The sequence below is a fragment of the Ammodytes marinus genome (genome assembly GCF_949987685.1).
Source record: "Ammodytes marinus genome assembly, chromosome: 14".
Lineage (NCBI taxonomy): Eukaryota > Metazoa > Chordata > Actinopteri > Uranoscopiformes > Ammodytidae > Ammodytes > Ammodytes marinus.
The window spans coordinates 14,400,948-14,427,373 of record NC_137218.1 but is presented as its reverse complement, the minus strand read 5'-3'; the positions used below and the strand labels follow the sequence as shown (position 1 = coordinate 14,427,373).

Here is a 26,426-nt window from a genome sequence, read left to right as displayed (position 1 = left end):
CCCAGCCATAACGGTCTTTATCCCTGCCTTGCAATATGCTGTAACATTTTTATGAAGTAAGTGAAACAACACTGCATTGCCGATAAGGGCGATTAACCATCATCTGGGAACTGTTGAGTACAAATAGAAAAAGAGGTGGCCTGCTTCCACCCCCTCCCCCCTGCTGCAGAGGTTGTACAGTGCTTAAAAATGTCAGCAGCAACAAACACTACCTCCATTACAACAAAGGCTCTATGCTGTCATGGGGCAGCTTTTAAAGAAAGAGTGAATCTGCTTTCTCCTTCCAAATCTCAAATCTCACCGGATGTTGTTTTTAGGTGTCTGTTCCAATCAATCCACTTTGAATGCCCTTTTATGGGAGAAGAATTAACTTTAGGGCTATTTTTAGAATCAACATTTTTTATTTTTTTGACCTGTAAGCCACACAGACTCTATCCTGCTGTGTAAAGGAGGAGATTATTCAAATGTACCCTACACACTCCTGACTCTTCTCTATCTTCTGTTTGATCACTTGTGAGCGTCCACAGAGAGAGTAGCCTGCAGAGAGTTACTGACATCGTAGCTTATCTTTTATAGACTATGGATTATCAGGTCTGTCTTTCACTGGTACAGAATGGTTAGTTATATCATAATTGTGTCAGGTCTATTGAATTTCCTAGCTTCACGTTGTGATCAATTCATTGCTGCTTAGAAAGTATGTGAAGGTGTGTTCCTAATTCACTTTGATTGGATTAACTAATGGTCTAGTGTCCTTTGTCTTAATGATGTATATGGCAATCATTCTAAATGAGCCATATCAGAAGAAAAATATATAAGTGTATATATAAGACATGGGAGAAAGAGGTGCTGGGATTCAGGCCAATTTTCATTGGATTCTGTTATCCAAAAAGCTCAGCCATTTATTTAAATTCCATAGAGTATATTAAATAAATTAGCACCGCATCAGTGAAATTAAATATTAATGTTTTAAAAATGAACAAGTACCTCAAGAGGCAGCCATGTGCAAAGACTGGAGGAGAGGTCCCTTTAATTTTTTTAAATTTTTTATTTAGGATGTGTTTACATTCTCCTATTAATCATCAACATGCACTGTGCAAAACAATTACATATTGTACAGTCCCTCTCTTTACAGCTACAGTGAATACAGCTGGGAATCCAATTTTGATCATGTGCTTTTTGAATAAGAGAGAACAATGATGGATAAGTAGTGTAAACCCACAAATGCATCTTTGGCACAGTCCATGTCAACAACTGCCCCAATATATCCATGCTGGCAGAAGCAAGCACTGAATAATCAAAGGCTCTCCATATACAAAAATCTCTCCCCCCAAGCGACATTTTGCTGTGACTGGACTTGGTGTTTAAATGCAACTTCTGTCAACATAAACTTACACACAAAAATACACACCAGCAGACACAAGGAATGAGTCTGGGCTGGAAGCTCTATAAACATGTCAGAGGACCATCTGTAGCGTAACACACTATTAGGAACGATTTACAACGTCCAACAGGCCTGCAAGCCAAACACACACTGACAGACGAGAGAGAGAGAGTTTTCAATTGTGTTTGAGCTGTGATCAGCTGTTTGAAGAAAATAGTAGGAAACCCTGGATATATGCCTGAGCTGCAATACAAAGCATGTGTAGTGTGTGTCCCTGCCAATTAAGTCAGAACTCAGAATGAATGGGATATGTCTTTGTCAATTATCTTCCAAATCAAATCATAATTCATATTCATGTACAGTATCCTTTGCCCAAGAGTAATGCCATGTGCAAGCAGCCATATCATGTCATTCCATACTGCATCGTTAGCCCTTTGGGATGAGTGACGGAGTCCAGCTTAGAGTACACACCTGCTTTGTTAGCTTGTTAAAACTTTGACACGTTATTAAATGTTCAACGAAAAGGTATTAGAAGACGTATGGATATTTTGCATTATATTTTTTTCTGTCTTGTGTTCTTCCTATTAACTGGATGACCAAGGGGGGAAAAAGGCAAAAGGCATTCAGATATGAGCTGGATGCAGAATTATCTCCTATTACCTTTTTTACACCACGTCAGATAACAATTACCAAGATGGATGATCCCTTCAAAATAATGTCACTGGTTTCCAATGCAAATGAAAAAAAATAAAAAATAACTGCCTTTGTTTCTTATCTTGGAATGTAAGTCTGGGACAAATACAACTGAGCAGGGAACTGGTATTATGTATAATGTTAGTTGGGATTTGTATTTGTTTAAAGAGAGGCTGCATGTGTGGCTGAGGCGCTTGTTTTAGATGCTTTTATTTCCCCCTTGCAGTGCCACGGTGTTCAATGCGTCTCCAAGTGCGCACGAACAGTCTGCAGCGGCGCTATGCAGACCGCCTGCCAGGCATTTCGCTTCTCTGCGTTTCTTTTTCTTTTTTTCTGGAGGCGCTACTTTTTCGCTAAATTACCTCCAACAAGTGGATAAGTCGAGTGGGCAAGAAAGTACACCCCGGGGAAAACTGGACGCGTTGCTGAACAAGGTGTATCGTGGAAACTTGGGTTTATTTTCGTCTCGAGGATTTGTTGCGCGGTGAAGGCTGAACCGAGTGTGGTTGTGTGCCGCTGGAAGTCGTGATACAACCTGACCGAGTCTGGATGTACAAAGGGTAGCCTACTGTCAAGTCCCCCAAGATGAGAGGGAAGAATGCGGACTAAAACTCCAAGTGAGGGTCGGAAAGGAAAGGCACCAACACACTTAAAAGCACGGTCCTTAATGCTGAGCCTTCCCGAGTTTTCACGTTTGGAGGATGTTCAATTCCAGAAGTTGAGACGAATGTGTTTTTGTTGTTTAAGCTTTACGCATCTGTTTCATTAGTCCTCATATGGTCTCCGGATATTTTTTTAATTATTTATTTTTTCCAAGGAAGAACATTGATCTCCATGAGCGAAGTTCCAATGCCCTCATCTCAAAGGTTAGTTATTTGCTTAACACATTTTTTGGCTATAAAAGGCTTTTGGCACATGATATGAGTAGACCGTGAGCATAGAAGATATGGGCGCTACAAGTACAGTCCTCTCTTACAGTATTTCCCCAACCATTCAATGCTATACCCTGAAAATGTCTTGAACACACAGATAAAAATCCCAGAATCTTAACTGTGAGTGTGTGCAGGCGCCAAAATGGCACATGCAGGCTGCCAATTGACACAGACCTGTTCTCCTTAATTGGTGAGGGCTGACATTTTTATGATTGTGTGACTGTCATTGTAAACACGGGACTGGCCTCTGTAAATGGGCTACTTGGTCTGCTATGATCTATGCAGTGTGTGTAATCAAATATACCTTTAAAATTCAAAGATACATATATGTTGCTCAACATACTTCCTTCTGCCTTATTTGAGTGTGCGTGTGCGTGTGCGTGTGTGTGTGTGTGTGTGTGTGTGTGTGTGTGTGTGTGTGTTGCTTCTGGGTGGGTATAGCCTTACTTTATAGCTGTTGTGTTAAGTGGCTGTCCCAAGCTCATAATCAACAATCAAACCTGTGTGTTTTTTTCTTAATTGGAAAAGGGCATAATTAGAATTTCCAAAAAGTTCAATATACCCCCAAGCGTCATTCTCTTTTTGCCAGTATTCATGAGGAATACTCCATGAATTAAAATCACTTGGTATCTCTAGAGTTAAATTTATCAGCATTATAAACACCGAATATAGCAGGGGGAAAAACATATACTGGCTGAGGCGACAAAATAGTAGACAGTTGCTGGAAGTGGACTGGATATGTGGTGTACAAATCAACTCATGTTGTGAGACTCAAACCTACTTTTTTTGTATTCCCTAGTGTTGTGTGTGCACTCTCTCTGCATGAGGCATGATTGAAGATATTCAGCAATGATGACGGCAGGGTGGTCAATCGGCCAGTACAGAGATGTTTTGATTCAAAAGTGAAATTGTGCCATATAGCAACATCAAACTAATGCCCATGGATCTCAAATGAGGTGTGAAAGAAACCTGCTACCAACAGAGCTCTACAGTAGGAAATGGTTTGTCAGTGGAGCATATACCGTTCTCTTTATGGAGGTTTTGGAAGGGGGGAATGAGAGGGCTCTGGGAGGATTTCTACAGCAGTAAGGTCAGTGGCGATCAGTTAGATGGATAAAAAACATGTTAATTAAATAACATCATCCAACTGTGTTAGAAAGAAATTATGTGGATTTCTCAAAATGTCAAAGTATTCTTTTAAATGTGCGGTTTTAGGATACAGAGCTTTTGGCTCAGCACACATAGTTAAACACATATTTATAAAAGAGTTTAATTATTGTCCATTTAAACTTATTGGGCTGCTGTAAATCCTGTAATCCCCTCATTATTCATTGAGTGGAGACACATTCTATAGAGCAGTAATTAGTGGTCCTGACAGAAGAGGCGGGCATTACTACTTGAATGGCCTTCTTTTCAGAATTAATAATGTGTAACCTTTTACTTAATCTTGTTAAGTGTTATTTCCTAAGTTTTATTATTCATCCTCTATCTGCCCCCTCTGTTTTCTTCCCCTCTCAGTCCACCATGTTTTTTTTTATTCTCCATGAGCATTACAAATACAGCCAATCGTTTGTATTCATATTCACTATTATGTGCTTATGTTAAGTGGTTGGTGTCCACTTACTGTAAACTGCTATGGACATTTAGAAAGAGATCATTGTAGTCTTAGGAAATCCACATCCAAATAAAGACTTACAAAATGTTTACCATGAACATAAACAGTACTTGTTATCAGACCGTGAACACTATTTCCTTATTTTCTATTTATGTCCAGTATAATAGTATTACATTGTATTTGTTTATCTGTCCACCAAACGGCAGGTTTCAGAGAACCCATAGATCTTGGCTGTTGCCTTGTTATTAGACAATCACTGCACAGTGTCACTGTGAATGCTCGTTTCTGTGAATCTTGCTTGATGCAGCATCTTGGTGTCACCAGGCAACCAATAGGTCAGCTGCTTTCGATCCATTAGCAGACCTCCCTAATGAAATTAACTAAAGCCATTAGTAACTCAAGAGTTAGACATCTTAACCATCCATTTCAGTTGCCTCCCTTTAAGCCTGAAGTCATGTATCATGATGACACTTGATGAAACAGGTTGAGCACTGCCAACTCATTCTCTGCTTTTTCTAGTTTTACCTGATGATGATAGAGAAACGATGAACTGATTGGGGGGAGGTATTCTGCACTATACCGTTTTAGTAGATTTAGATATTCAATTTTAGTTTAAAATGTGTGACACTCCTTTATAATCTAGACTTGTTTCAATCCGGTGGCAGGCACTTACTTAAACTGTAGTTAAAGGTGCTCGGAGGAACTTTCAGTTTGTGTTCATTCTTGCACCCCCTTTGGACAAAAGCGGAAGTTTTTTTTACCACGCCAGCTGTAGTTCCTGGGTGGGCGAGAACAAAGGCATTAAGAAAAACTATATTAAAATAGCATTCTTTGCACTGATGGTCTTGTTTGCTTATATATGTCATTTATGATTATCAGAGGAAAAATTTGGACTGTTTAAAAGTTCCTCGTAGCACCTTTAAAGAAGCAAAATAAGTCAACACCTTTTGTTTTTGTGTCTTTTAATGTGTGACCTCCCCAATCCTGACAGCAGCGGTGCTAGCAGGGTGCTGGTGAGCTAAAGCCCAGGGAGATGTCACAACTGTACTACCGGCGGACGGACAGCTCGTCGTACCGGGACCGCATCCCGCTGAGAATTGTGCGGGCCGAGTCGGAGCTGTCGCCCCTGGAGAAAGCCTACCTCGGAGCTGTGGAGAAGGGGGACTACGCCAGTGTCAAACTGGCTTTGGAGGTGTGTGTGTGTGTGTGTGTGTGTGTGTGTGTGTGTGTGTGTGTGTGTGTGTGTGTGTGTGTGTGTGTGTGTGTATGTGCAAACGAGTGGAATAATCGACTATGCGACTGTAAACCCTAAATCAGACATAAATGAATGTATGGATATTAGAGCCTCAATCTAATAAAAGACAATATTACGAGATTAGTGGGTACCATGTGTAACCATGATTATCCTCTATTCATTTCCAATAACATCTGCAGCCTTTTATTTTACATTGGCAAGAGTCAGACCTTCAGTAGACTAAAAAATATTGCTAGTGGTCCAACAGAATGTTGTTTACCCAAAATGATATTCCCACCACAAGAAAACAGAGGGTTTGTCACCACTGACATAGCAATGCACTGAAAACAACATCTGAGAAAAGTTACTCATCAGTTATTTTCTAGTGAGCAAATCTAAATCCCAAAATCTCTCTCTCTTATTCCACACCTACACATTTGTTGTCAATTTCAAACATTTAGTCTTCGGTCCAGACTGATGCTGACTCAAGTGACATTACTGTACTTGTAGTTGCCTAATTTATCAGATTTTTCACATAGCTCCCTCTAGCGCATCAAAAGGCTTTATACAACATCTTTGACATATGCAGTAGTACTTTGTTATACCTGGAAACAAATTTGGATTTAAGTAGAATTGATTCTTTAAATCTCCTATGAGGAACCTTTTCTTCTGCTGGTTATAAATGACCTGTGCAGAAAACAAAGCCTATAGAGCAAAAAGATTTTTGAGTGATTGTGAGCTGAAAGGTGTTTCATCAAAATATGTACTGTCTTCCAATGTATGTATTTTACATTCTACCCAGTTATATTCTCTACTCACAAAAAGTTAATGATATTCAGCTTTCACATGAAATTTCAGAATGCATCTAAAACACACAATAACCTGCAGGTGAACTTAGGTTGCGTTCCGAATCGCATACTCTTTCTTTTTTCTATTCTACATACTACATCCGACGATAAAAATAATCTAGTTAGGATGCAGTAGGCATACTATTGGGACATACTTTACTCTCTCTTATTTCATCATAACATTGCGCCTTGATCTTGCCTCTTGCTTTTATATCCGTCGCATCCCCGTTTGTTTTCATATGGAGGCTTCGTCGATGTGACGTCACTTCACGTGCGCACTGGATTGTGGGTCAGAATCGCCCAAATAGGATGCAGTTTTCAACACTAACAATCTTGGCCGCATGAAGTAGGACATCCGGGTACTTCTAACCATCCTAAATCTAGCCACAAGAATCGGGACATCCTAAATCTTTTTTCTACATACTATATAGTAGAAAGTATGCGATTCGGAACGCAACCTTAGTTTGACCTTCTTTTAACTTTAGAATGCACCAGAATGTCCAACTGTTCAATGTATACTTATTGCATTACAAGCTGTTCTCTAACAAGCTGATTAGCAGCTAAAATTATGCCATGTGTCTGATCCAGGGATCAACAACTAAATGTTCTGGTTCAGTGAAAATGTGTATTTAAACAGTCCTCTTCATCATGCTGTTTACATTTTGACATCATGAAGCCAAGACGACGCCTACCAATGGATCAAGAGTACCTAGCCATTGCAAGGCTTCCAATGGGATGTTCTCAGAGGGAAGTTTCCACAGAGCTTAGAGTGTCACAGTGTCACCAGCAGGTTGCAACATAGACACAGAGAGACTGGTTGAGTCACAGAAAGGCTGAAGTGTTGATGCTCAAGGATATATGAAAAGTTATTAGGACTTTGATGTGTTTTTATTGTGGTATACCCACCACTGTTATTAACCTTTTAGTTTCAGATGACGAAATCACAATTGCATTCACTGTAGCATGAAATGTCCACATTTTCCATACATTTCACCCGAAAAGTCGAATATCCCTAACTTTTTGTGAGTAGTGAACCTGTAAGCCTTGTCCCGGGTTAGCTCCCACAACAGACAACAGACGTTGACTTTGAATCACAACCTTATTTTTTATTTATTTTTTTGTCAGGAGGCAGAAATCTATTTCAGGATCAACATCAACTGCATCGACCCGCTCGGCCGCACTGCTTTGTTGATTGCCATCGAAAACGAGAACCTGGAAATCATCGAGCTCCTGCTGAGCTTCAGCGTCTACGTCGGTGATGCGCTGCTGCACGCCATCCGCAAGGAGGTGGTGGGAGCTGTGGAGCTGCTGCTGAATCACAAGAAGCCTAGTGGTGGTATGCAGGTGAGGAGATGAACTGAGGGGAGATGGCAGGAGTTTTTCAAAGACACAGTTGCAGTGCAGAGACAGTGAGCTGTAGTTGACAGGGTTGCATACAGAGAAAGCGGAACTGTTGACTTTCTCTTCAAAAGGAATGCATTCCCTTCTTTCTTTACAGTTTTTTTCCTGCAGCAATATTGTGTCATTGTGTTTTGGTGCTTTCAGCATTCATTTATTTCTTTTTCCTGTAGTTGATAAAGTACACTGTGTTGTTTCTATTAGAAGGTACCCTGTGCTATTCAGGTTTCAAACCCGCCAGAATAAGACAATGTACAAATGTTTTAATGCACAACTCAAATTAAATGTATTCTCGATCATAAAATGTATCAAACAGTAATATATATAACTAAATAAATAATATATAAACTCCCACCCCTGCTTTGTTGGGGTACGGCTTACCCTGGAATTTTGAGAATCAGGCCAAAGTGGTCTTTAAACAACAGGTTTTACAGCAGAGTGGCCAACGTGATAAATTAGTGGAACATTTTTAGATCTTAATGTTTGCAGTGAGTGCAGTCTAGGCCTCAAAAATACTGGTATTCATTGTGTGTGGTTTATAAGCTGTGCGCAGTTGCCTCGAGCTTTTAGGCAACAACAAATGCTGTCAGAACATTTCAAAAAGGCAGTCGTCATAAGACTTGTTCTGTCTTTGGGAAAAGGAAACGGGTCTCACAGAAAGACATTTAATGAGTATGAGAGAAAATAGGATGTTTCTTTTTCCAAAGTTAGAGTGTACTTATGATAATTTTTTTCAAATTTAAGATCAGCTTGAGAACACAACACTGCTGTTCATAATAAAAAAAAACTGCTAACTGTAAATGCGATTAGAACGTCCTGTATTTAGAGCTTGTATTACTGTTATCCAAAGCATATACAGTGTATTTAATATTAGAAATATGCCCCTTTGCAGTCATAGAGTTTTATTTGACTTTTTTTCCTGACACACATGTAGGCTATTGTACAGACTGGAACAATCTTCACCCAATAAGAAGTTATGCACCATTCACCACATCGGATACAATGTTTCTGGCTTCATCAATGAAGGGGAGATGTTAATGCAGCAACTGTTGTGTCTTGTTAGAAGTGTTCAGTTGTGATCAAAAGAAAGCAAAGTAAGTATGCATTGTGCACTGGGGAACAAAATAGTGTAAAAAGTAAAAGAGTCAGGCTTATTTTTTTAAATGTATGTGGGAGTAAAGAGGCCACACATTTCTGGTCCCAACCCCTCAGCTGTAAAATATATCAATTGCCACATTTCCTCTTTTACCCTAATGCCTCTGTGAGATAGGGCCCTCTTCGTTTGTAGGTGGTGGAAATATATCATTCTAGCACTACCATATTTGCCCAAGAGAAGCTCATTGATTATATTAAAAGGCTGCCTGGAGAGAGAGTGAGCATCTTATCTACTGCCAGTGTGTATCCTCTGAGATTTATTATTAAGGAGATTCATTTCATGCTTTGCTTAAATTGCGTGTGTTTATCTTTCTGTTTTGCGGGCTGTCCGAAATGATGTGTTGTGGCTTATTTGTTTTTCCTGCCGAGGAGCGCGTTTGGATATCAGCATTTTAAACAGCTTCATGTATTATCCCCTGAGTTCCAATATTCATCTCTCAGAGGCACACACAATGTTTCTCATTTAAATGGGCCTTTGGGTGCTTCTGTCTTTTGTTTGTTTTTCCTATTTTGTCAGTCTCTTCAAAGTCCACATTTTTGCTCATTGTTTTTGTACTATATCAGATGCACATGAAGAATGTTATGTAAAGGTATTAGTCTTCCTCCTACGCATGTTGCATTTCAATACACTTATGGTGGATGCCTGATTCTAATGTGAGTAAGGCATATGCATTACATTAACAAGTGGCCTATGCTTTTGTTTCTTTTCTGCATTTTTATCTTAACTGCCCCATCTCCAAGCCTACATTATTTCTGCTCTGTGCTTTAGAGACAGACCAAAGCTATTTGATCTAGATCATTTGATGTCCCTCCTCCTCCCACACTGAGAACGGAGTATATAGCTTATTAGATCACCCCTCCTCTGTGAAATATGAAGACTCACAGACTTGGCTCTGTGCCACTCTTTTGGAGTAGCTGCTGCACTTCGACTGCTCTGACAGCAAACTACACAAGTGATTAGTGTTCTAACGTTTAAATGACTTTGCAGTATGGATGGAAAAAGAAAAAGAAAATCTACTAAATAACAATTTTTTATGTAATAGTGGTGACACAAAATATCACAGATGCAATTTTCTGTTTCTACTTAGAAATAAACAATTTAAAAGTGAAACAACTTTGTCACATGTGATTAATGCTTTCACATTTCTTGTTTTAGGCATCTTTTTAGTCAAATGAAATCTACATTTTAAGCTTTGTAAGATATAAACATTGCAAAAACATTCAAAAGGCTATAGCCAAACAGAAAAGTAATCAGTGTCCTATAAGCCACGCTAGCAGCATTGCTCTATCGATTGCAATGTCAGTCTCTCTGTCCACCACTTTCCCCTAGACTGAAATATTCCAACAAATTAATGGATTAAGATGAAATGTGTTATACATATCCATCCATCAGGTTGACGATTTTAAATTGTGCAATCGTTTGGTTTAGGACTAGTAGGGACTAATTAGGAAAGTTTAACCTCCCTTGTCGGCCTGTCACTCTTTCTAGCCTTACTTAGCAGTGTAGCGAACCGCCATCTCTGATTCCAGATAATTTGATTTGGTTTGGTTAAGCTACATTTTAATAACACATTTGAATCTATTTATTTATGTATTATACTGATCAATCAAGGTCACATTTTTACCAGAGGGGTAATGCGGTTTTTCAACTTCTATATTTATTTCACAGCTACTCAGTAGCCTTCAAAACTTCAAATCCTTTTTTAAATTCCCTGGTGGTGTAGGTATGGTATATGAGGACCTGCTCTTTTCAAGCTACTAGTCTCTCATGCCTTAAACTTTAGTCTTTGTAAAGCTCTTCAGATCCATCTCTACAGCCCCCCTTATTCCCATCTGTCCTCTGTCTGCATCACATTGCTAAAAAGGTCCTTACCTCCCACATTTGTATCCTCCAACTATCCTCGTCTCTCTCTCTATCTTCCCTTTCTTCCTCACCACTGAATCAGATTATAAGCCTTCAATTAAAAGAGATGAAAAAGGGCCAGCTTTCCCCTCGGCAGCCCGCTGCCGTGACTTGTCACTAAATGACACGAGAATAGCAAAAAGGGCTTAGCTGGAGTGGCCGATAAGAGAGGATCCATGGAATGAGTTTCTTTCTGAGCATAATGATTTCCTTCTGAAATGTGTGAAATACTGATGCTTACTTTTTTACTAGTGTGGCCTCTAGCCTTGACAGCAGTCTTAATATGAATGGCATTTGGTCTGCCACTTTAACCAAGGGCACAATATCTTCTACTTGAACAGCTTTTCAACACAGATGCAAAGAGCTGTGACGACTGCTTACACCCTTGTTGACTTTATTGTGAAGACCTTTGAACAGCAACTCCCAGCATACATACAGGATCATTGAGGCTTTGTGTGTTTAACCAAACCAATTACTGATGCAGTGAGCATGACATTTACCCCTGACAGAAAGGTGAGAAGGACCACCTGACTTCTATTGCCAAGAGATCGAGATGTCCTTCGTTGAGAGCTTGGTCTAATACTGTATATGTGTGTGTGATTGAAGCTTATTTTCTCTCCTCACTCCCTGGCAGGTTCCTCCCATCTTATTGGACAAGCAGTTCTCTGACTTCACCCCTGACATCACTCCAATCATTCTCGCCGCACACACCAACAACTATGAAATTATCAAGCTTCTGGTGCAGAAAGGCGTGTCTATGCCGCAGCCGCATGAGGTGGGTAAAGCATACACTGTACCTTTCCAATTCTGAGAGCAAATTGTATTTGTATTTTGCCGTTTATTGTCGCCACCAAACTTTTAAAATGTCAACAACTATCCAGGGAGTTAACACAAGTGTTGTTTTGGAAGCGTTCTATGAGTCAAACAAATCAATTCAGAAGACACAATATTGTTTTTTTTACTCAACTGCAACTGCTAGTAAAAATGTAATTATCTTACAGTGTACAGAACGGTGAATACATGCAATAATGTAGTTGACAGAATCTTATTTATACAATAAATGAAATAATAGAAAATGTAATCTTTGCTCGTTGAAGTATAGTTTATAATCAGTAGAGAAACAAAATTAACTGTATTTGAAAATCTTCCAGTTGTATATGTAAACATTCACGTATTTTGTCAGGCCAAAAAACATACTGAAAAACATGCCATGGCAGGACAGTACCACGTTGAATTCATACAAGGTTTGCATTGCTTGGCCTGGAAAATTATCCATTGATAAACACAGGGAGGCCTCATTAAAATACATGCATGCTTTGTTTGATGTTGCAGGTGCGCTGTAACTGCGTGGAGTGTGTGTCTAGTTCGGACGTGGACAGCCTGCGGCACTCTCGCTCTCGTCTGAACATCTACAAAGCTCTGTCCAGTCCCTCTCTCATTGCCCTCTCCAGCGAGGACCCTTTCCTCACTGCATTCAGGCTCAGTTGGGAGCTGCAGGAGCTCAGCAAGGTGCGGAGAAGAAAGGCAGCTAACTTTAGGGCTGGAACATAATGTTATTTTAAGAAACTGCAAATGTTAGCTTGATATTGAATGAATTAACCTTTACGTGCCCTGTCATGATATCGGTATGTGACTTTTGATTTATTTTTTGATGTATTCCTAAATGTAATTTAATTAAAGAAATAATGAAAAGCACACTATGGGTCAGCTCTGCAAATTCTCAGAAATAATTATATAAATTGGGTCTGTGTAAGACTAATACAAGGCTAATTGTATTGATTTCAATTTATTTAACATTTTTACACTCAACACATCGAAGTTGGTTAGAGAAAACCGCAGAATATAAGATGAAGGAGCATTTAAGAACGTGGGGCGTGGTTGTGGTGCATATAATAGAAGTAAACAAGTTTGAAACAGCTTCCAGACACACACAGGCAAGGTTTATTTCTCTGTAGACATTCCTGAGGTTTTACATTATTTTCTGCTGCCAGGTTCTCGCACGGCTCTTGGTGTTTAGCTGTAGCTTTCATCTGTGTACATTCTCTTTAAGGTGGAAAACGAGTTCAAATCGGAGTATGAGGAGCTATCTCAGCAGTGTAAACAGTTCGCAAAGGACCTCCTGGACCAGACTAGAAGCTCCAGAGAGCTGGAAATGGTCCTCAACTACAGAGATGACAGCAACCTATTGGAGGAGGAGGGAAACAATGACCTGGCAAGACTGAAACTAGCTATCAAGTACCACCAAAAAGAAGTAAGCATAAAACATGATACATAATGTTAATACATATTGTTTATTCTTTATTTATGTGCTTTGCTTTGCTTTGCTATTATATCATGTAAAGCACCAGAATACTGTAGTCTCTGAAAGAAAAGATAAGGACACAGAAACGGTTGCCTCTTTGTTCTTCATTTCGGAGGCTGCAGTAATGGGTAGGAAACAGGGAATGTCATCCTGTTGGCACTATAAAAAGAAAGATATTTCACGTATACACACACACACACACACACACACACACACACACACACACACACAGACTACCGCTCAGTCAATTGCACCTGCCCCCTGTTGTGCCTAAGCAGAGATGTGAGTCTGGTATGACTGCAGTACAGCAAAGCTTTAGCCTTTTTATATTGTGTAATAAAGGAATCAAACATTTTTTTTTCTTTTTTTTTGTTAGCTTGTTAGCCCACCTGTATTCTGTTCTCCTCCTGTGCAGTATTTTTTACTACATTATTTTCCTTACATTACTTATATAACTCACACTTACTTATCGTTCGATTTTGATGCCAAGTGCCCCAGGCAACATTCTCTCTATGACAATGGGAGAATGCCAAGCCTTGAGTTTTTGCTGCACACACCACATGTGTCACTGCCAGTCAATATGAAGTGCTGGAATGATCACTGACTTGGCTAGCATCTGTTTTCACACTGTCAGCCCAAACAGATGGCAGACAAAATCTATTACTAGAGCATTGCAGCTGCAGGGTAGAACTTGATTTCATACTAAGAAGATTGAAACTGAAGCTGTTTTCATTTATCTCTCTCTCCCAATTATCTAATTACCTTATGACAACATTCAAAACTGTGAATCAAAAGTCTAAAATACCATAATGGAAACTAATACTATTTAAACAACCGAAAATGCCATTCTTATCATTACATTCTTATTATGATTCTGATTATTATGATTATTCACTTCTTAGTACTGATTTATCTTTTACTTTACTATGTTGTTGTTTATATGTATGTATACACACACACACACACACACACACACACACACACACACACACCACCTGTCAACAACAATGTAAACATATGCAATGACCTCCTGCTTGTTTTTGTCTCGTCCGTTCTGTCTTAAATGTGAACACTTAAATTGTCATGTCCCTCACCTAATGTTATGTCTTTCACCTGTCTTGTCCTGCATCACGAAAAAGAAAAAAAAAAAAAACTGAAACTGAAACTGAAGCTGAAGCTGAAGCTGTATATTAAGAATGTTCGATTCCCTTAACATGTACATGTTGATTTCCACCTGCTTTTAATGCACTGGAAAACAGTAATGAAGAGTGGACTACTTTCTCTGTGCGAATGAGTGAAAATAGTGAGTAAACTGGGCCGTATTTATTGACCAACTTTGTGAATTTGCTGACCTCAATTGCATTTCAAATACATATAAATTATTATGAGGTATAGCGGTTCTGACTACGCAGCAATATTCCATTTACAGTCCGTTGATTTCATGCTATTGTTTTGTCAGCAAGCAGAGCCAGAAACAATATGTACGTGAGAAAAAAATAAATTGACCCGAACAGTATCTATGTGATATAAACATGCATGGGGTTGTTGCAAAAATGTGAGATGAACTATTTTCATATTATATGTTGATTACACTAATTAAGGCAAGCAGAATAAGTTTCATACTGAAAAAATACTTTTGACTATTTTTCCTAGATCTTCAATCTTTAAAGGTGCTGTAAGCAGAATGGTTCTTTTAGCTAACTTCCTGTCAGTTACTGCAGTTAGCAGTCCCCTCGCTCGTCCCTACGTCACCACATTAATGCACTGCGGTCTTCAAGCAGCGAGTTATCTAGCATAATCTCAGATCCATAAGTGTGATAAAACCAATAAAATAGACATTGGGAAGGATTTTTACCTGCTCCGACATTGTAGGCGCATACACATTCACCCATCTGTTGCTCTGGCGTGCACCGGCAGTGAGACCATGGAGTAGTGTATTTATGAGTGAGACGGGTGTCGGTTTGTAGCGTTCTCTCTTCTGATTGGATAAAAAATTTGGGATACTCCAATAAGTTTATTTGCCGATTACATGCAAAGCAGCTGAATGAGAGATTGGCTTTATGAAACGTGCACATTATGTAAGTGATCACTGTATGAATAAAGAGCGATTTAACACTTATATTAACATAAATAAACCGCTTACTTCACCTTTTAAAACGGGTCAATTTGACCTGTAACATAACAGGAGGGTTAAATGTATAACATTTTTCCCTTTAGATTTAGATGGGAGATTGTTGAACTCGACACCATTGAAAATGAGGGTCACCCCTCAATTGGTCTCTCGAGGATAAATAAAAGTTAAATGAAAAATGAAATGAAATGTTAATAATACCGCAAAGGTCTTCCAATTGTAAATGATGACCAGCTAAACGCTTAGTGCCCTGGGTGAATAGAGAAGGGTTACTTGAAAATCATATAACTGAAGCATGTCTGCATGAAGCATGAAGCTATTTCTGTCTGGGTTTTTTATAAAGGATACAAAGAGCCGGTTTAGATAGTGTCGCTAAGTAATGGGATGGCTGAAGGCTTCCCGCAGGCTGCAAGAAGTGACCGTTCCGCTGAATATAAAGATAAAGCAAATACTGTATGATGAGGAAGCAGACACATTACTCCCAGGAGCATTTTAAGATTTCATTCAGGTGGTATTTTGCTAACCCTGCCTGCCTCAGAGCAGATGCACTTTTAAAAGGCGTCTGGATTAATGTGTCTGCCGTTTCCTCCTACATACAGCGTTTTGAACATTGAGAGCCGCAGGCTGGCAGAGGAGCATGTTCAGTCACAAAAGGATAATCAGGAGTAATGCACAGGTGATCATTATGATGGACAGTCCCCTTTCATCTTGCCCAACCTCTCTGTTGGTGGCAATACATCTGTCAGTGCCCACACTGTAAACAAAAATGTCCTCCTACTCCCTCTGCCACAACTGTTCCTTCAGGCATCTCCTCTCCACAGGAGAGTTTTAATTAACCAGGACAAAGTCCCAATATGCCCTTCTCCAGAGTCCAGTGTCCTATCAATAACACACTTTGTTGGAGGACAGCGTGTCATGATGTGGGTAACAATCCACCAAGCTGCCCTTTTCAATGATAAATGGCCCAGACATCTAAAGTGGTTTGTAGTCTCTTCAAGTTAACATTTTTATGCAATGAAAATGCTCTTTCTGTGGTGTGTCTGCGTGTGTGTGTGGGGGGGGGGGGGGGGGGGGGGTTCTAGACATTATTTTAGAGTGCCGTAGTGTATTTGATGGGAAAAATATCCTTCTTATAAAGTCACTTCTCTCTGCAATTGACTCAGTGAAGTCTACAACTGAAAAATCACCATAGCATTTTAACCTACTGTATCTCAATGTGTTTATCAGTTCCGTTCAAGTATTTTTCTAAAATCAAGGTACATTTATATTTATTCTAATGAGTGAGGCATTCCAAAAATTGTCTTTTCTCATTCCTTAAAAGAAATCCCCTAAATACATTTCCTTTGTAACAGTAATCTTACTGCACCAGGAAATTATTTTCACTTGTCTTGGTTTTAATTTTTAGAATGCGATGACCTGATTTACTCAAATTACTGGATTTTATATAAATTCAACCACACAAGCAAATATTCTATTAACATACAGTTGCTCTGCCAGCAACACCATAAGGTGAGGCGTTCTGTGGGATTTACCAGACTTTCTTTCATGAAGAAAGAAAACATAAAATGTGTGAAGTATCACACAGCATTAAAGGTGTTGACCACAGTATGTCTCAACTGAGAGTAAACGTTCAAGCTGCTAAACTCACTGGAAAACGGGCAGTATAAAAAAGATATCTGCTGCTGCAGTCCCCTGATGAGGAAGGATGACACTTATTTAAATATACAGAATAAATGTACAGATGCACACACATAGAGAAATATTACCTGTATAGTGATTGCTTTATTCCTGCGACAGATTATCTTTAAACCAGACAAGGTGTTGTCCGCTGGGAGGCCTCGTGGGTTAAGTGGACACTCAGCTGGACTGGAAAGGCTCTTTAGAGTGTTTTTGAAGAGAGCTGTTATTTAATTTCGGACATTTTGTCTGTGGTGTGATCCCCACTTCTCTATTTCAGTGATATTAAAAAAAACACAACTCTATTTTAATTGCCATGACATTAAGCCTGAATCTTCTATTCTTTTTACAGTGCTTGCTGTTGAAGATTTGGAATGCTTTGACCCTCAACTGAGCAAACAAAAGAACAGTTCCCCTCCCAACCCTCTTGTGTGTTTAGTGTGTGCACATGCTCGTTTACTTTTCCCTATTCATCCTTAAATCTGTGTGGGTTTTCCGGCTTTGCGGCCGCTGTGATTCCAGGGTTTAGAAAAGCAATTTATAACGTTCTGAAGAGAAATCTCCACAGGCTTCTCATCTAAAGAGCTGAGCTAACGGAACAGTCTGCACTTTGATGCAGCGGGAGGGCAAATCAGATAGATATGATCAGTAAACCATATTCTGATTATCCCCTTCTAGAACCCTGGGGGATACAACAGGGGATTGCTCTCTTTTGTTACTGATGTATTTGCAAAAAAAGAATGGAGGTAAGTATTCTGGAGGTTAACAGTGAATCAGTGTGAAAACAGACTCTTTAATATTTCAACTTATCAGAGGAGCAAATGAAAAACCAATCAATTCTACATGCTGTTGTTTGACGTTGCCCCCTTGTGATTTCCCATAAAAACTACATTTCACTGTTTCACTGATGTTTTTTAATGTTTCCATTAAATGGAATTGAAATAGCAGGGATAAGGATTACTTGTTATTTAGTGAAGGTCCATTAGCACTCGGTTGTTTTGTTTCAGTGATTCACTGCAGCAAATGCCTGTCTTACCTACTCAGTCGCATGCGTTGAACAATGTTCAGCCTTCAGATTATAGTTGTTTTAAAACCAAAGAACCTTTCTAAGTGTATTTGTATTGAAAACAGCTGAGACAAGCTCATAGTATAGCCAGAATTGTTTTCGCTCATACACTAAATGAACAGTTAGGTCTCTTGCATTGTTGATGTTTTGCTTTATACGTCTTCAGATTTTTACTGCTGTCCTCGGATATTATAAATGATCACATATTCAGGGTTCTATTTTGAAAGAGGATATGTTCAGCACCATCTTTCATGTGTGTGCTGTTTGGCAGTGTCACGGTAGTCAATCAAGACGCTATTTGTATAAGCATTAGACCAGTTCAGCTGCATTAAAGGTGACAGAGTAGGATCATCCGTGTGTTTTCTGATTCAGAAATCCTGTTGTTGGTCAACTGGAGGTTTCAAGGAGAGGTTTAAGTATGCTTTGACACTGAGGGTTGATTTCAATTTCCTTGTAATGTATGATGAGTGGCCGGATGATGAATATACTGTACGGGAAAATTAACACTTTCTACATTCAATTAAAGAATAACATCATGTGAGTGTGTACATGCAAGCGAATATTGAATCACATTGTGTAGAGATAGATCGATGTGTAAAGTGTTATTCTCCTTAAAAGATATTTTGAAATCATCAGACTATGGTCTTAACAAACTTCATATCCACCTGTATTTCAGCTCGTACCAATGCAAAGTGCAGCTAAAACACCAGCTGTAAGACGTGTGCTTGTCAGTGTGTCTGTGAAAGGGGAGGACAAATGTTTCAGCAGAGCTTTTATGTTGGTAAAGCTGCAGGGGGAACCTGTCTCTTCACAGAGTTATAGAAAACACACACACTCACTCACACACACTGAAACACACACACACACACACACACACACAGGTCGGTACATTTCTGGCACTGTTGAACAATTGTCAGTGGACAGAGGCAGGAAAGGTTATAGAGAGAGACTTTTCCAATTGGACATGAGAGCTGGAGGGATCATGTCAAAGTTGTGTGAACAAGCTTTACAAGACAAATATGACACTTCACTATACCTCTGAGTTTTTGAAGTGACTGTGACAGATGAAGGGACTGTGAAGGTGGAATAACAGGGGTTTTCAACAGATTTGGAATATACCCCACTAGGAAAGTAGCTGTTTATATTGACTGGAAGTTAAGGTCAAGAGGGTTCTCGTGGGGATTCAATATACTGCAGAATTTAAAAAAGAACATACAATTTTTAAGGCCACGTTTTCAAAATTTGCTCTCATATCTAAATTGCTTTGTAAATTGAAATAGTGTGAACAACATTAAAAAACAGTAAAAATGTCTTATAGAGACCCTTATTAAGTCAATAATATTAGCATGGGCATGTTGACTAATTACGTTAAGTAGCTTAATTTCTGACCTCATTATAATCACTTTCTGTGTTTAATATATCATGCTGCTGATTAAGGCAAGACATCAGGCGGAGAACCTCTTGTTTACTGTCATTAATTACGAATGACGTCTTGACAAGCAGTGAAAGATGCAAGCTAAAAATGAATTATTCTGTTTACGAATTTCACTTGTGGCCCAAAAGGTGCAAATATCTGCGACAAAATAGTGACTATTTTATTTAATATTATTATTTTCTTGGATGATGTACCTCATTACAAAGGTTAGCCTGCATCCATGTGTCTACTTCCAACACTGGTTGCAAATTAATGTCTACAATGACGTTAACCATCAAAGGAGTGAAATGGAAAGAGAAAAACAGCTGCGGATCTTTTTTGCTTAACCTTTCCTCCATCGTCAGAATATGATCAAATGTTGGTGACGCAAAGAGTTAAAGCTGTATCGTTCAAGAGACGTCTCATCATCATTTTCTCTTTCTCTCATTTGGAAAAAGACAGAGAATTCATCTTCTTCTCCAATCATCCATGAAATCCAATACTTTCTATTTCTCCTCTCTGCATTCCTCTCAAGTTTTGTGGCAATATTGTTGATGAAGTGTTACAATATGAGCCATACTCTAGACCCAGACACAGATAGGCCTACGGAACTCTGGTTCCCATGGTAACGAGGCTGCAGAACTGGGAAAGTGGCGCCTAACGGTGCCGGTCGACACTTTGACTCTGATGTAGAGGCTCAGTGTGATATTTATTTCACAACTGGGTAAATGTGTTTGTATGTGCTGTTACTCCTTTACACCATACAGTATGAGTTTTATTTTGTTTTTGTTTTTTTGTTGTACAGAATTGTATCCAAGATATCTCTAGATCTGCACCCAATGGCCAATGGCTGAGGCAGTCCCACAGCACAGCTGCAGATTTAATGCAATCGATATTTTGGCCTCGCTCACTGTTAACTTGCACTCAGTTACCAAGAGTAGCATTAGGCATTAACATAGTCAACATTTCCCTTGTTATTCTTTTAATTGTTGCAGTGACATGTATTGATCTCAAATCATCATAAAACATCAAGCAGGGCAAACCACAAGCAGCATTTCTAAAATACTACCAACATGTTGATTTATGCTTCAAACGTTTTCAATCAATCCTGTCATGAGTAAGAAAAATAAAATGTTGTCTTCTTTACATGAAATTCTGATCATATTCAGACATCAGAGGAAGGAGCACTGCTTTATAATCTCAATAAAATCAACTATCATCTCAGAACATTATCTTGTAGGTTCTTGACAACATATACATTCCTTTTTACTGACCTCAAAAGTTGCAAATTGACTTCCTTTTGTGTCAAGACAGCCATCACCAGACGTCCTCCTTCAATATCCATGTGTGTCTAATGATTACCATTAAATATTTGCCTCTTCCTACAAATCCTACTCCTATCTTTTGTATTTTCTTTGAAAAACCACTAATCTAAGGCTGTGGATGCTGTCTCCCAGTGGGCTAACAGGATGCAGACACACGTCCTATCGTTGAAGTTCATGAGTCATTTGTATCTTAGATGAAAAGTATAACTCTCCCCTTCCCTTCTCTTGTTTATTTTTTTAAGTTTGTCGCTCAGCCAAATTGCCAGCAGCTTTTGGCCTCGCGGTGGTACGACGAGTTCCCCGGCTGGAGACGGCGCCACTGGGCAGGGAAGTTCATCACCTGCGTCTTCATCGGGCTTCTCTATCCCGCCTTCGCCGTCTGCTACCTCATCGCTCCCAAGAGTCGCTACGGCCGCTTCATCCGCAAGCCCTTCATCAAGTTCATCTGCCACACGGCCTCCTACCTGACCTTTCTGTTCCTGCTGCTCCTCGCCTCCCAGCACATAGTCACCACCGAGCAGGACAGGCAAGACAGACAGGGCCCCGCACCGACCACTGTGGAGTGGATGATCCTGCCCTGGGTGCTGGGTGAGTAAAAAAGGGGTCGAGGGCTGTGGGCGTGTTTTGCAGTTGAGGTCGGATGTGAATAAGTGCTCTGATGTTAGCAAAGAACAGCATGTGCTAACAAAACGAGGAGCGATATTGAACTCTGTCGGTAGTCAGTTTTTGCGCAACTTCGTTCCTCACAGAGATCATGTTTTTTCCCATCAGTTTTGTATGGTAGATCGCTCCAATTAATGTGGTAACCATTGGCTTCGATCTGGCAGGGTTTTGAAGAAGTTGTCAGTCAGAGGAGGCGCAAATCAGATATGTTGCACATTCAGAACACATACTTCTATGGTCAAATGGATATTTTTAAATATATCTAATGTTGTTACTTTGGTGATCCCTGGTGATAATGTTCATGGTGATTCAGTCTGATGAGTTTCTTTCTAGAAGTTTTCATACTCCCACTCACCTAAAGTTGTCTGTTCAGAAGACGAAGGAGTGAGTTTGCACAATCCTGGATGCACGGAAATACTGCAGTATTTCAATGGAAAACTGCCAGCCAATCAGAAATGTTCTCTTCCCATGGTATAAGGATGATATTGAAAAGATGATGGGACAATCTCTGTATTTCTAGGATTCATCTGGGCAGAGATCAAACAGATGTGGGATGGTGGTTTCCAAGACTACATCCATGACTGGTGGAACCTGATGGACTTTGTCATGAACTCTCTATACCTGGCCACCATCTCCCTCAAGATTGTAGCCTACACTAAGGTAACCAGTGATCTAGGAATGGACAGATGTGGTTTAACTTTCCATGTGCTTACCTCTGTTCTATCTGTTGTTCGCCGTCCTTTCTCTCGTTCAGTACAGTGGTAGTAAACCCAGGAACCAATGGGAGATGTGGCACCCAACGCTAGTAGCCGAGGCGGTGTTTGCCATAGCTAACATCTTCAGTTCCCTGCGCCTCATCTCGCTCTTCACGGCCAACTCTCATCTGGGGCCGCTGCAGATCTCACTGGGGAGAATGCTGCTGGACATCCTCAAGTTCCTCTTCATCTACTGTCTGGTAAACACAGAATTGTTTCCATACAGGCGGGCGGTACACATGGTATGGCTTAAATAATTGCAACCACTTTGCAATCACTCTTTTTTTTGTCTTTTCCAGGTCCTACTGGCATTTGCTAACGGTTTGAACCAGCTGTACTTTTACTATGAGACCAAGGCTTCAGATGAGAGGGGCAAATGCAAAGGCATCCGTTGCGTGGAGCAGAATAACGCTTTCTCAACGTGAGTTAAAATGAATCTAAATTTGCTGTGATGCTGGCTTGTGGTGTTGTAAAATTGAAAAAAGGGAAAACGAGAGTTGTGTGTCTGTGTCTATTGCTGTTACTGGCTGCAAAATGCAAATAGGAGCTGCTGAATTTCATTAATCCAATTTTCTCCATTTTAATGCAAAATGTAATGAATGAATAAATCTTATGTTATAGCTGATTGTTGTTCACCCAACCCTGACAATACATAGCTATCGTCTGAGTAAAATGTATCTTTCCCTTGCAGGTTATTTGAGACGCTGCAGTCTCTCTTCTGGTCCATCTTTGGTCTGATCAGCCTGTACGTGACCAACGTGGATGCAGACCATCAGTTCACCGAGTTTGTTGGCGCCACCATGTTCGGCACCTACAACATCATCTCTCTGGTGGTGCTGCTCAACATGCTCATAGCCATGATGAATAACTCCTACCAGCACATTGCTGTGAGCACAGATCAAACATACCGCCATCAAAAAGCTATGTGTGTGTGTGTGTGTGTGTGTGTGTGTGTGTGTGTGTGTGTGTGTGTGTGTGTGTGTGTGTGTGTGTGTGTGTGTGTGTGTGTGTGTGTGTGTATAAGATAATGCAACACAAAGAGATTCTTGTGTTGGCAGTGCTTTTCATGTGCCCTAAAATCGGTTTCAGGATCACGCAGACATTGAGTGGAAGTTTGCCAGGACAAACCTGTGGATGAGTTACTTTGAAGAAGGGGCGACTCTGCCGGCCCCGTTCAACATCATCCCCAGCCCCAAACTCTTCCTGTACCTCATGTGCTGGATCAAGAGGCAAGTGTGCAAGAGGACAAGCTCCAAGCCGTCAGAAACGTTTGGAACTCTCGGAGTAAGTCGGGTGACATACACTTAAATACAAAAGTATATGAGTTTCATAGACATAGAAAGATGGGTCTGGTTTGTGTGAAGTTGGAATGACAAAAACATAAGGTTGGATGATTTTGAACTCAAATGTTACACAGTACTTCGATCATCCAGTTGAAGTGTGCTATTATTTAGCTAGAAGTAAAAATAATTACTTTTCTTAAAAACCAAACGTGCTCTGCTGTTATTTGTGAGGTCGGGCCATTTCATCAAGAGTAGAAGAGCTGAAAGGATATGTAGTCATCAGTTAATTAGTCGGTCTGCAGACAAAAATTGATTACCAAACATTTTAATTAGAATTCGGGTCTTTGTTGAAGCAGAAACATTCTTTGCTCTTCAAATGCTGATTTGCTTGATCATATATGATAATAGAGACGTGAATATCTTCATTACTGACTGACTGACTGACGAGATGAAATAGGAATTTTACCTTTGGTATTCTTCACAATTATCTGATGTGATTATTAATCGATTACTAAGAAGATTACTGGCATATTACTTTTTTTTAAAGCAGTTTTTAAGATTATAATCTGTTTTTTGCTGCAACACACATGCAGGGAGACCCTTAGACCAGTGAGACATCAAGGTATAAAACAAATGTGTGGAACTGTGGAAGAAAAACTAAATGTGCTTTTTGTCCTATCTCCCACTCTTTGTGTTTCTCATTTCAACCTCTCTGGCATCTGATGTCAATGCAGAGGCGAGCAGCAGAGAACCTGAGAATAAACCACCAGTATCAGGTAAATGTTTCCTCTTTCAAAGCAAGCTGCAATTGATTACTGTCCTCTGCCTCTGTGTGTGTGTGTGTGTGTGTGTGTGTGTGTGTGTGTGTGTGTGTGTGTGTGTGTGTGTGTGTGTGTGTGTGTGTGTGTGTGTGTGTGTGTGTGTGTGTGTGTGCGTGTGCGTGCATGTGTGTGTGCGTGTGCGTGTTGGTGCATGTGCGTGCGTCAGTTGACACAATCTGCCCTGTGTCTGCTTTTCAACCCTTTCTATTTCAGTCTTTCAATAGAAAGCTTTTATGATATTTCATACATAGATAATATAAATTGCACTCAGTGGGATGCTTATCACTATTCTCTGTAGAGGATTTTATGTTGTAATTTTTCTTGTAGGAGACTGAGCTTGAAATCGGTTTTCTATGTTCAGTGTGTATTTGTCATCTTTTTCCTGACTGATTGACTGCAAGTTCTGTATGAAAATGACACTTTCTTCATTCAGTAGTAAGATGGTATTGTGTTCAAAGGCATTTTTCTCAACTGTTTTAGGAGGTACTGAGAAACTTGGTGAAACGATATGTTGCCGCCATGATCAGAGACGCCAAGACGGAGGAAGGCCTGACTGAAGAAAACTTCAAGGTAAGCACGGTTCCTTTCGGAGCAGACGATAAGACTTCGAAAGACTCAACTTTGCTGTTTTCGGTTCACTCCCGTCAACAGTGCCGTTTTCGGCTGCAGCAAGCAGCTGTTCTCTTACAAAAAGAAGTTCTAAAAACCCACTTTATGAAAGCAGTACAACTCCCAAGGAAGAATGCACAACGTTGGTAACTGGTTGGTGAACATAGTGGAACATTTCCAAGCTATGAGCCAGATAGTTCCCTCGGGAGTTGATCAAAACAAAAAACTGCACTATTAGAGTACATATTAGATAAACATCCATCAGGTAAACCACAATAGTCTCTTAAATAAGAACATTTATTTAGTTTTTATATTCTCCCCTTAGTATTGACTTTGAATTTTAATCACAGCAATATAGAGTGCTCTGCAGTTATACCAACAGACCCTAGTTAAATGAAAAGCATTAGTTAATTTACCAGCTGAGCTCTCTTTTGCTTTCTTTTTTTTGCTTTAATCTCACAGGAGCTGAAACAAGATATCTCCAGTTTCCGTTATGAGGTGATGGGCATGGTGAAGACGGGAAAGCCTGCTCTACAGGGACCAAAGGCCGGTGGCGGTGGCAGCAGCAGCAGCAGCAGCAGCTCAGTGGAGTCTAGCCTGGCTTACCCCATCTCCTCGCTCAAGGTGTCCGCCTGCCCTCAGAGCGGCCAGGGGAAAGGCAAACTCAACCGGTTTAAGATCGCGGCCTCCATCCTCAAGCACTGCAGCTCCACAGCGTCTCCCAGGCCGCCCGAACCCGCCAACGGCCTGCCCAACGGACTCCTGTCCCTTATCTCCGATGAGAGCTTTTCCGGCGACAAGTCCAACCAGAGGAGAAGCTTCCCCAAAGATATCGGTGACTTTGGCTTGTACCAGAAGCGCCACGCCTGGGGCTGTGGCAATGAAGACACAACGTCGGGCGCGGGAGAGATTTCCAGAAAGATGTATTCATTGTCGGAGGAAGAAGCTGGGGATTGTGGGGGATCAGACGCAGAGGGGGGGCAGGACAGAGGGCGTACTACGGCAAGAGGTTGGGATGAGATGGGACTCCTGGAGAAAGAAGAGGAGGAAAAAGCTGCAGTACACAAGGCCCAGAATGAAAACGGGGAGCTTTCGAACACCAGCGACGGCCTGGTTGAAGGCGGAAACAACGCAGCGGAGGAAAAGGACAAGGAGAGTTTACCCCGCAGTGACTCGGCAGCTGATGGATGTCTGTCAGATTCGTCTGGAGTAGAAGCATAA

General features: G+C 40.3%; 1 protein-coding gene across 1 annotated transcript; it reads left to right on the top strand.

The window, feature by feature from the left end:
- Positions 1-2,839: 2,839 nt before the first annotated feature.
- On the top strand, positions 2,840-26,426 carry LOC307260658 (short transient receptor potential channel 4-like; the record flags this gene model as incomplete). Its single annotated transcript, XM_080040935.1, has 15 exons — positions 2,840-2,940; positions 5,616-5,813; positions 7,829-8,047; positions 11,794-11,934; positions 12,492-12,668; positions 13,210-13,410; positions 21,317-21,662; positions 22,258-22,397; positions 22,492-22,692; positions 22,792-22,913; positions 23,184-23,379; positions 23,582-23,776; positions 24,510-24,551; positions 25,077-25,166; positions 25,668-26,426. Exons 2-15 carry the CDS (start codon positions 5,655-5,657, stop codon positions 26,424-26,426), a joined length of 2,988 nt encoding a protein of 995 aa, XP_079897061.1. The 5' UTR covers positions 2,840-2,940; positions 5,616-5,654.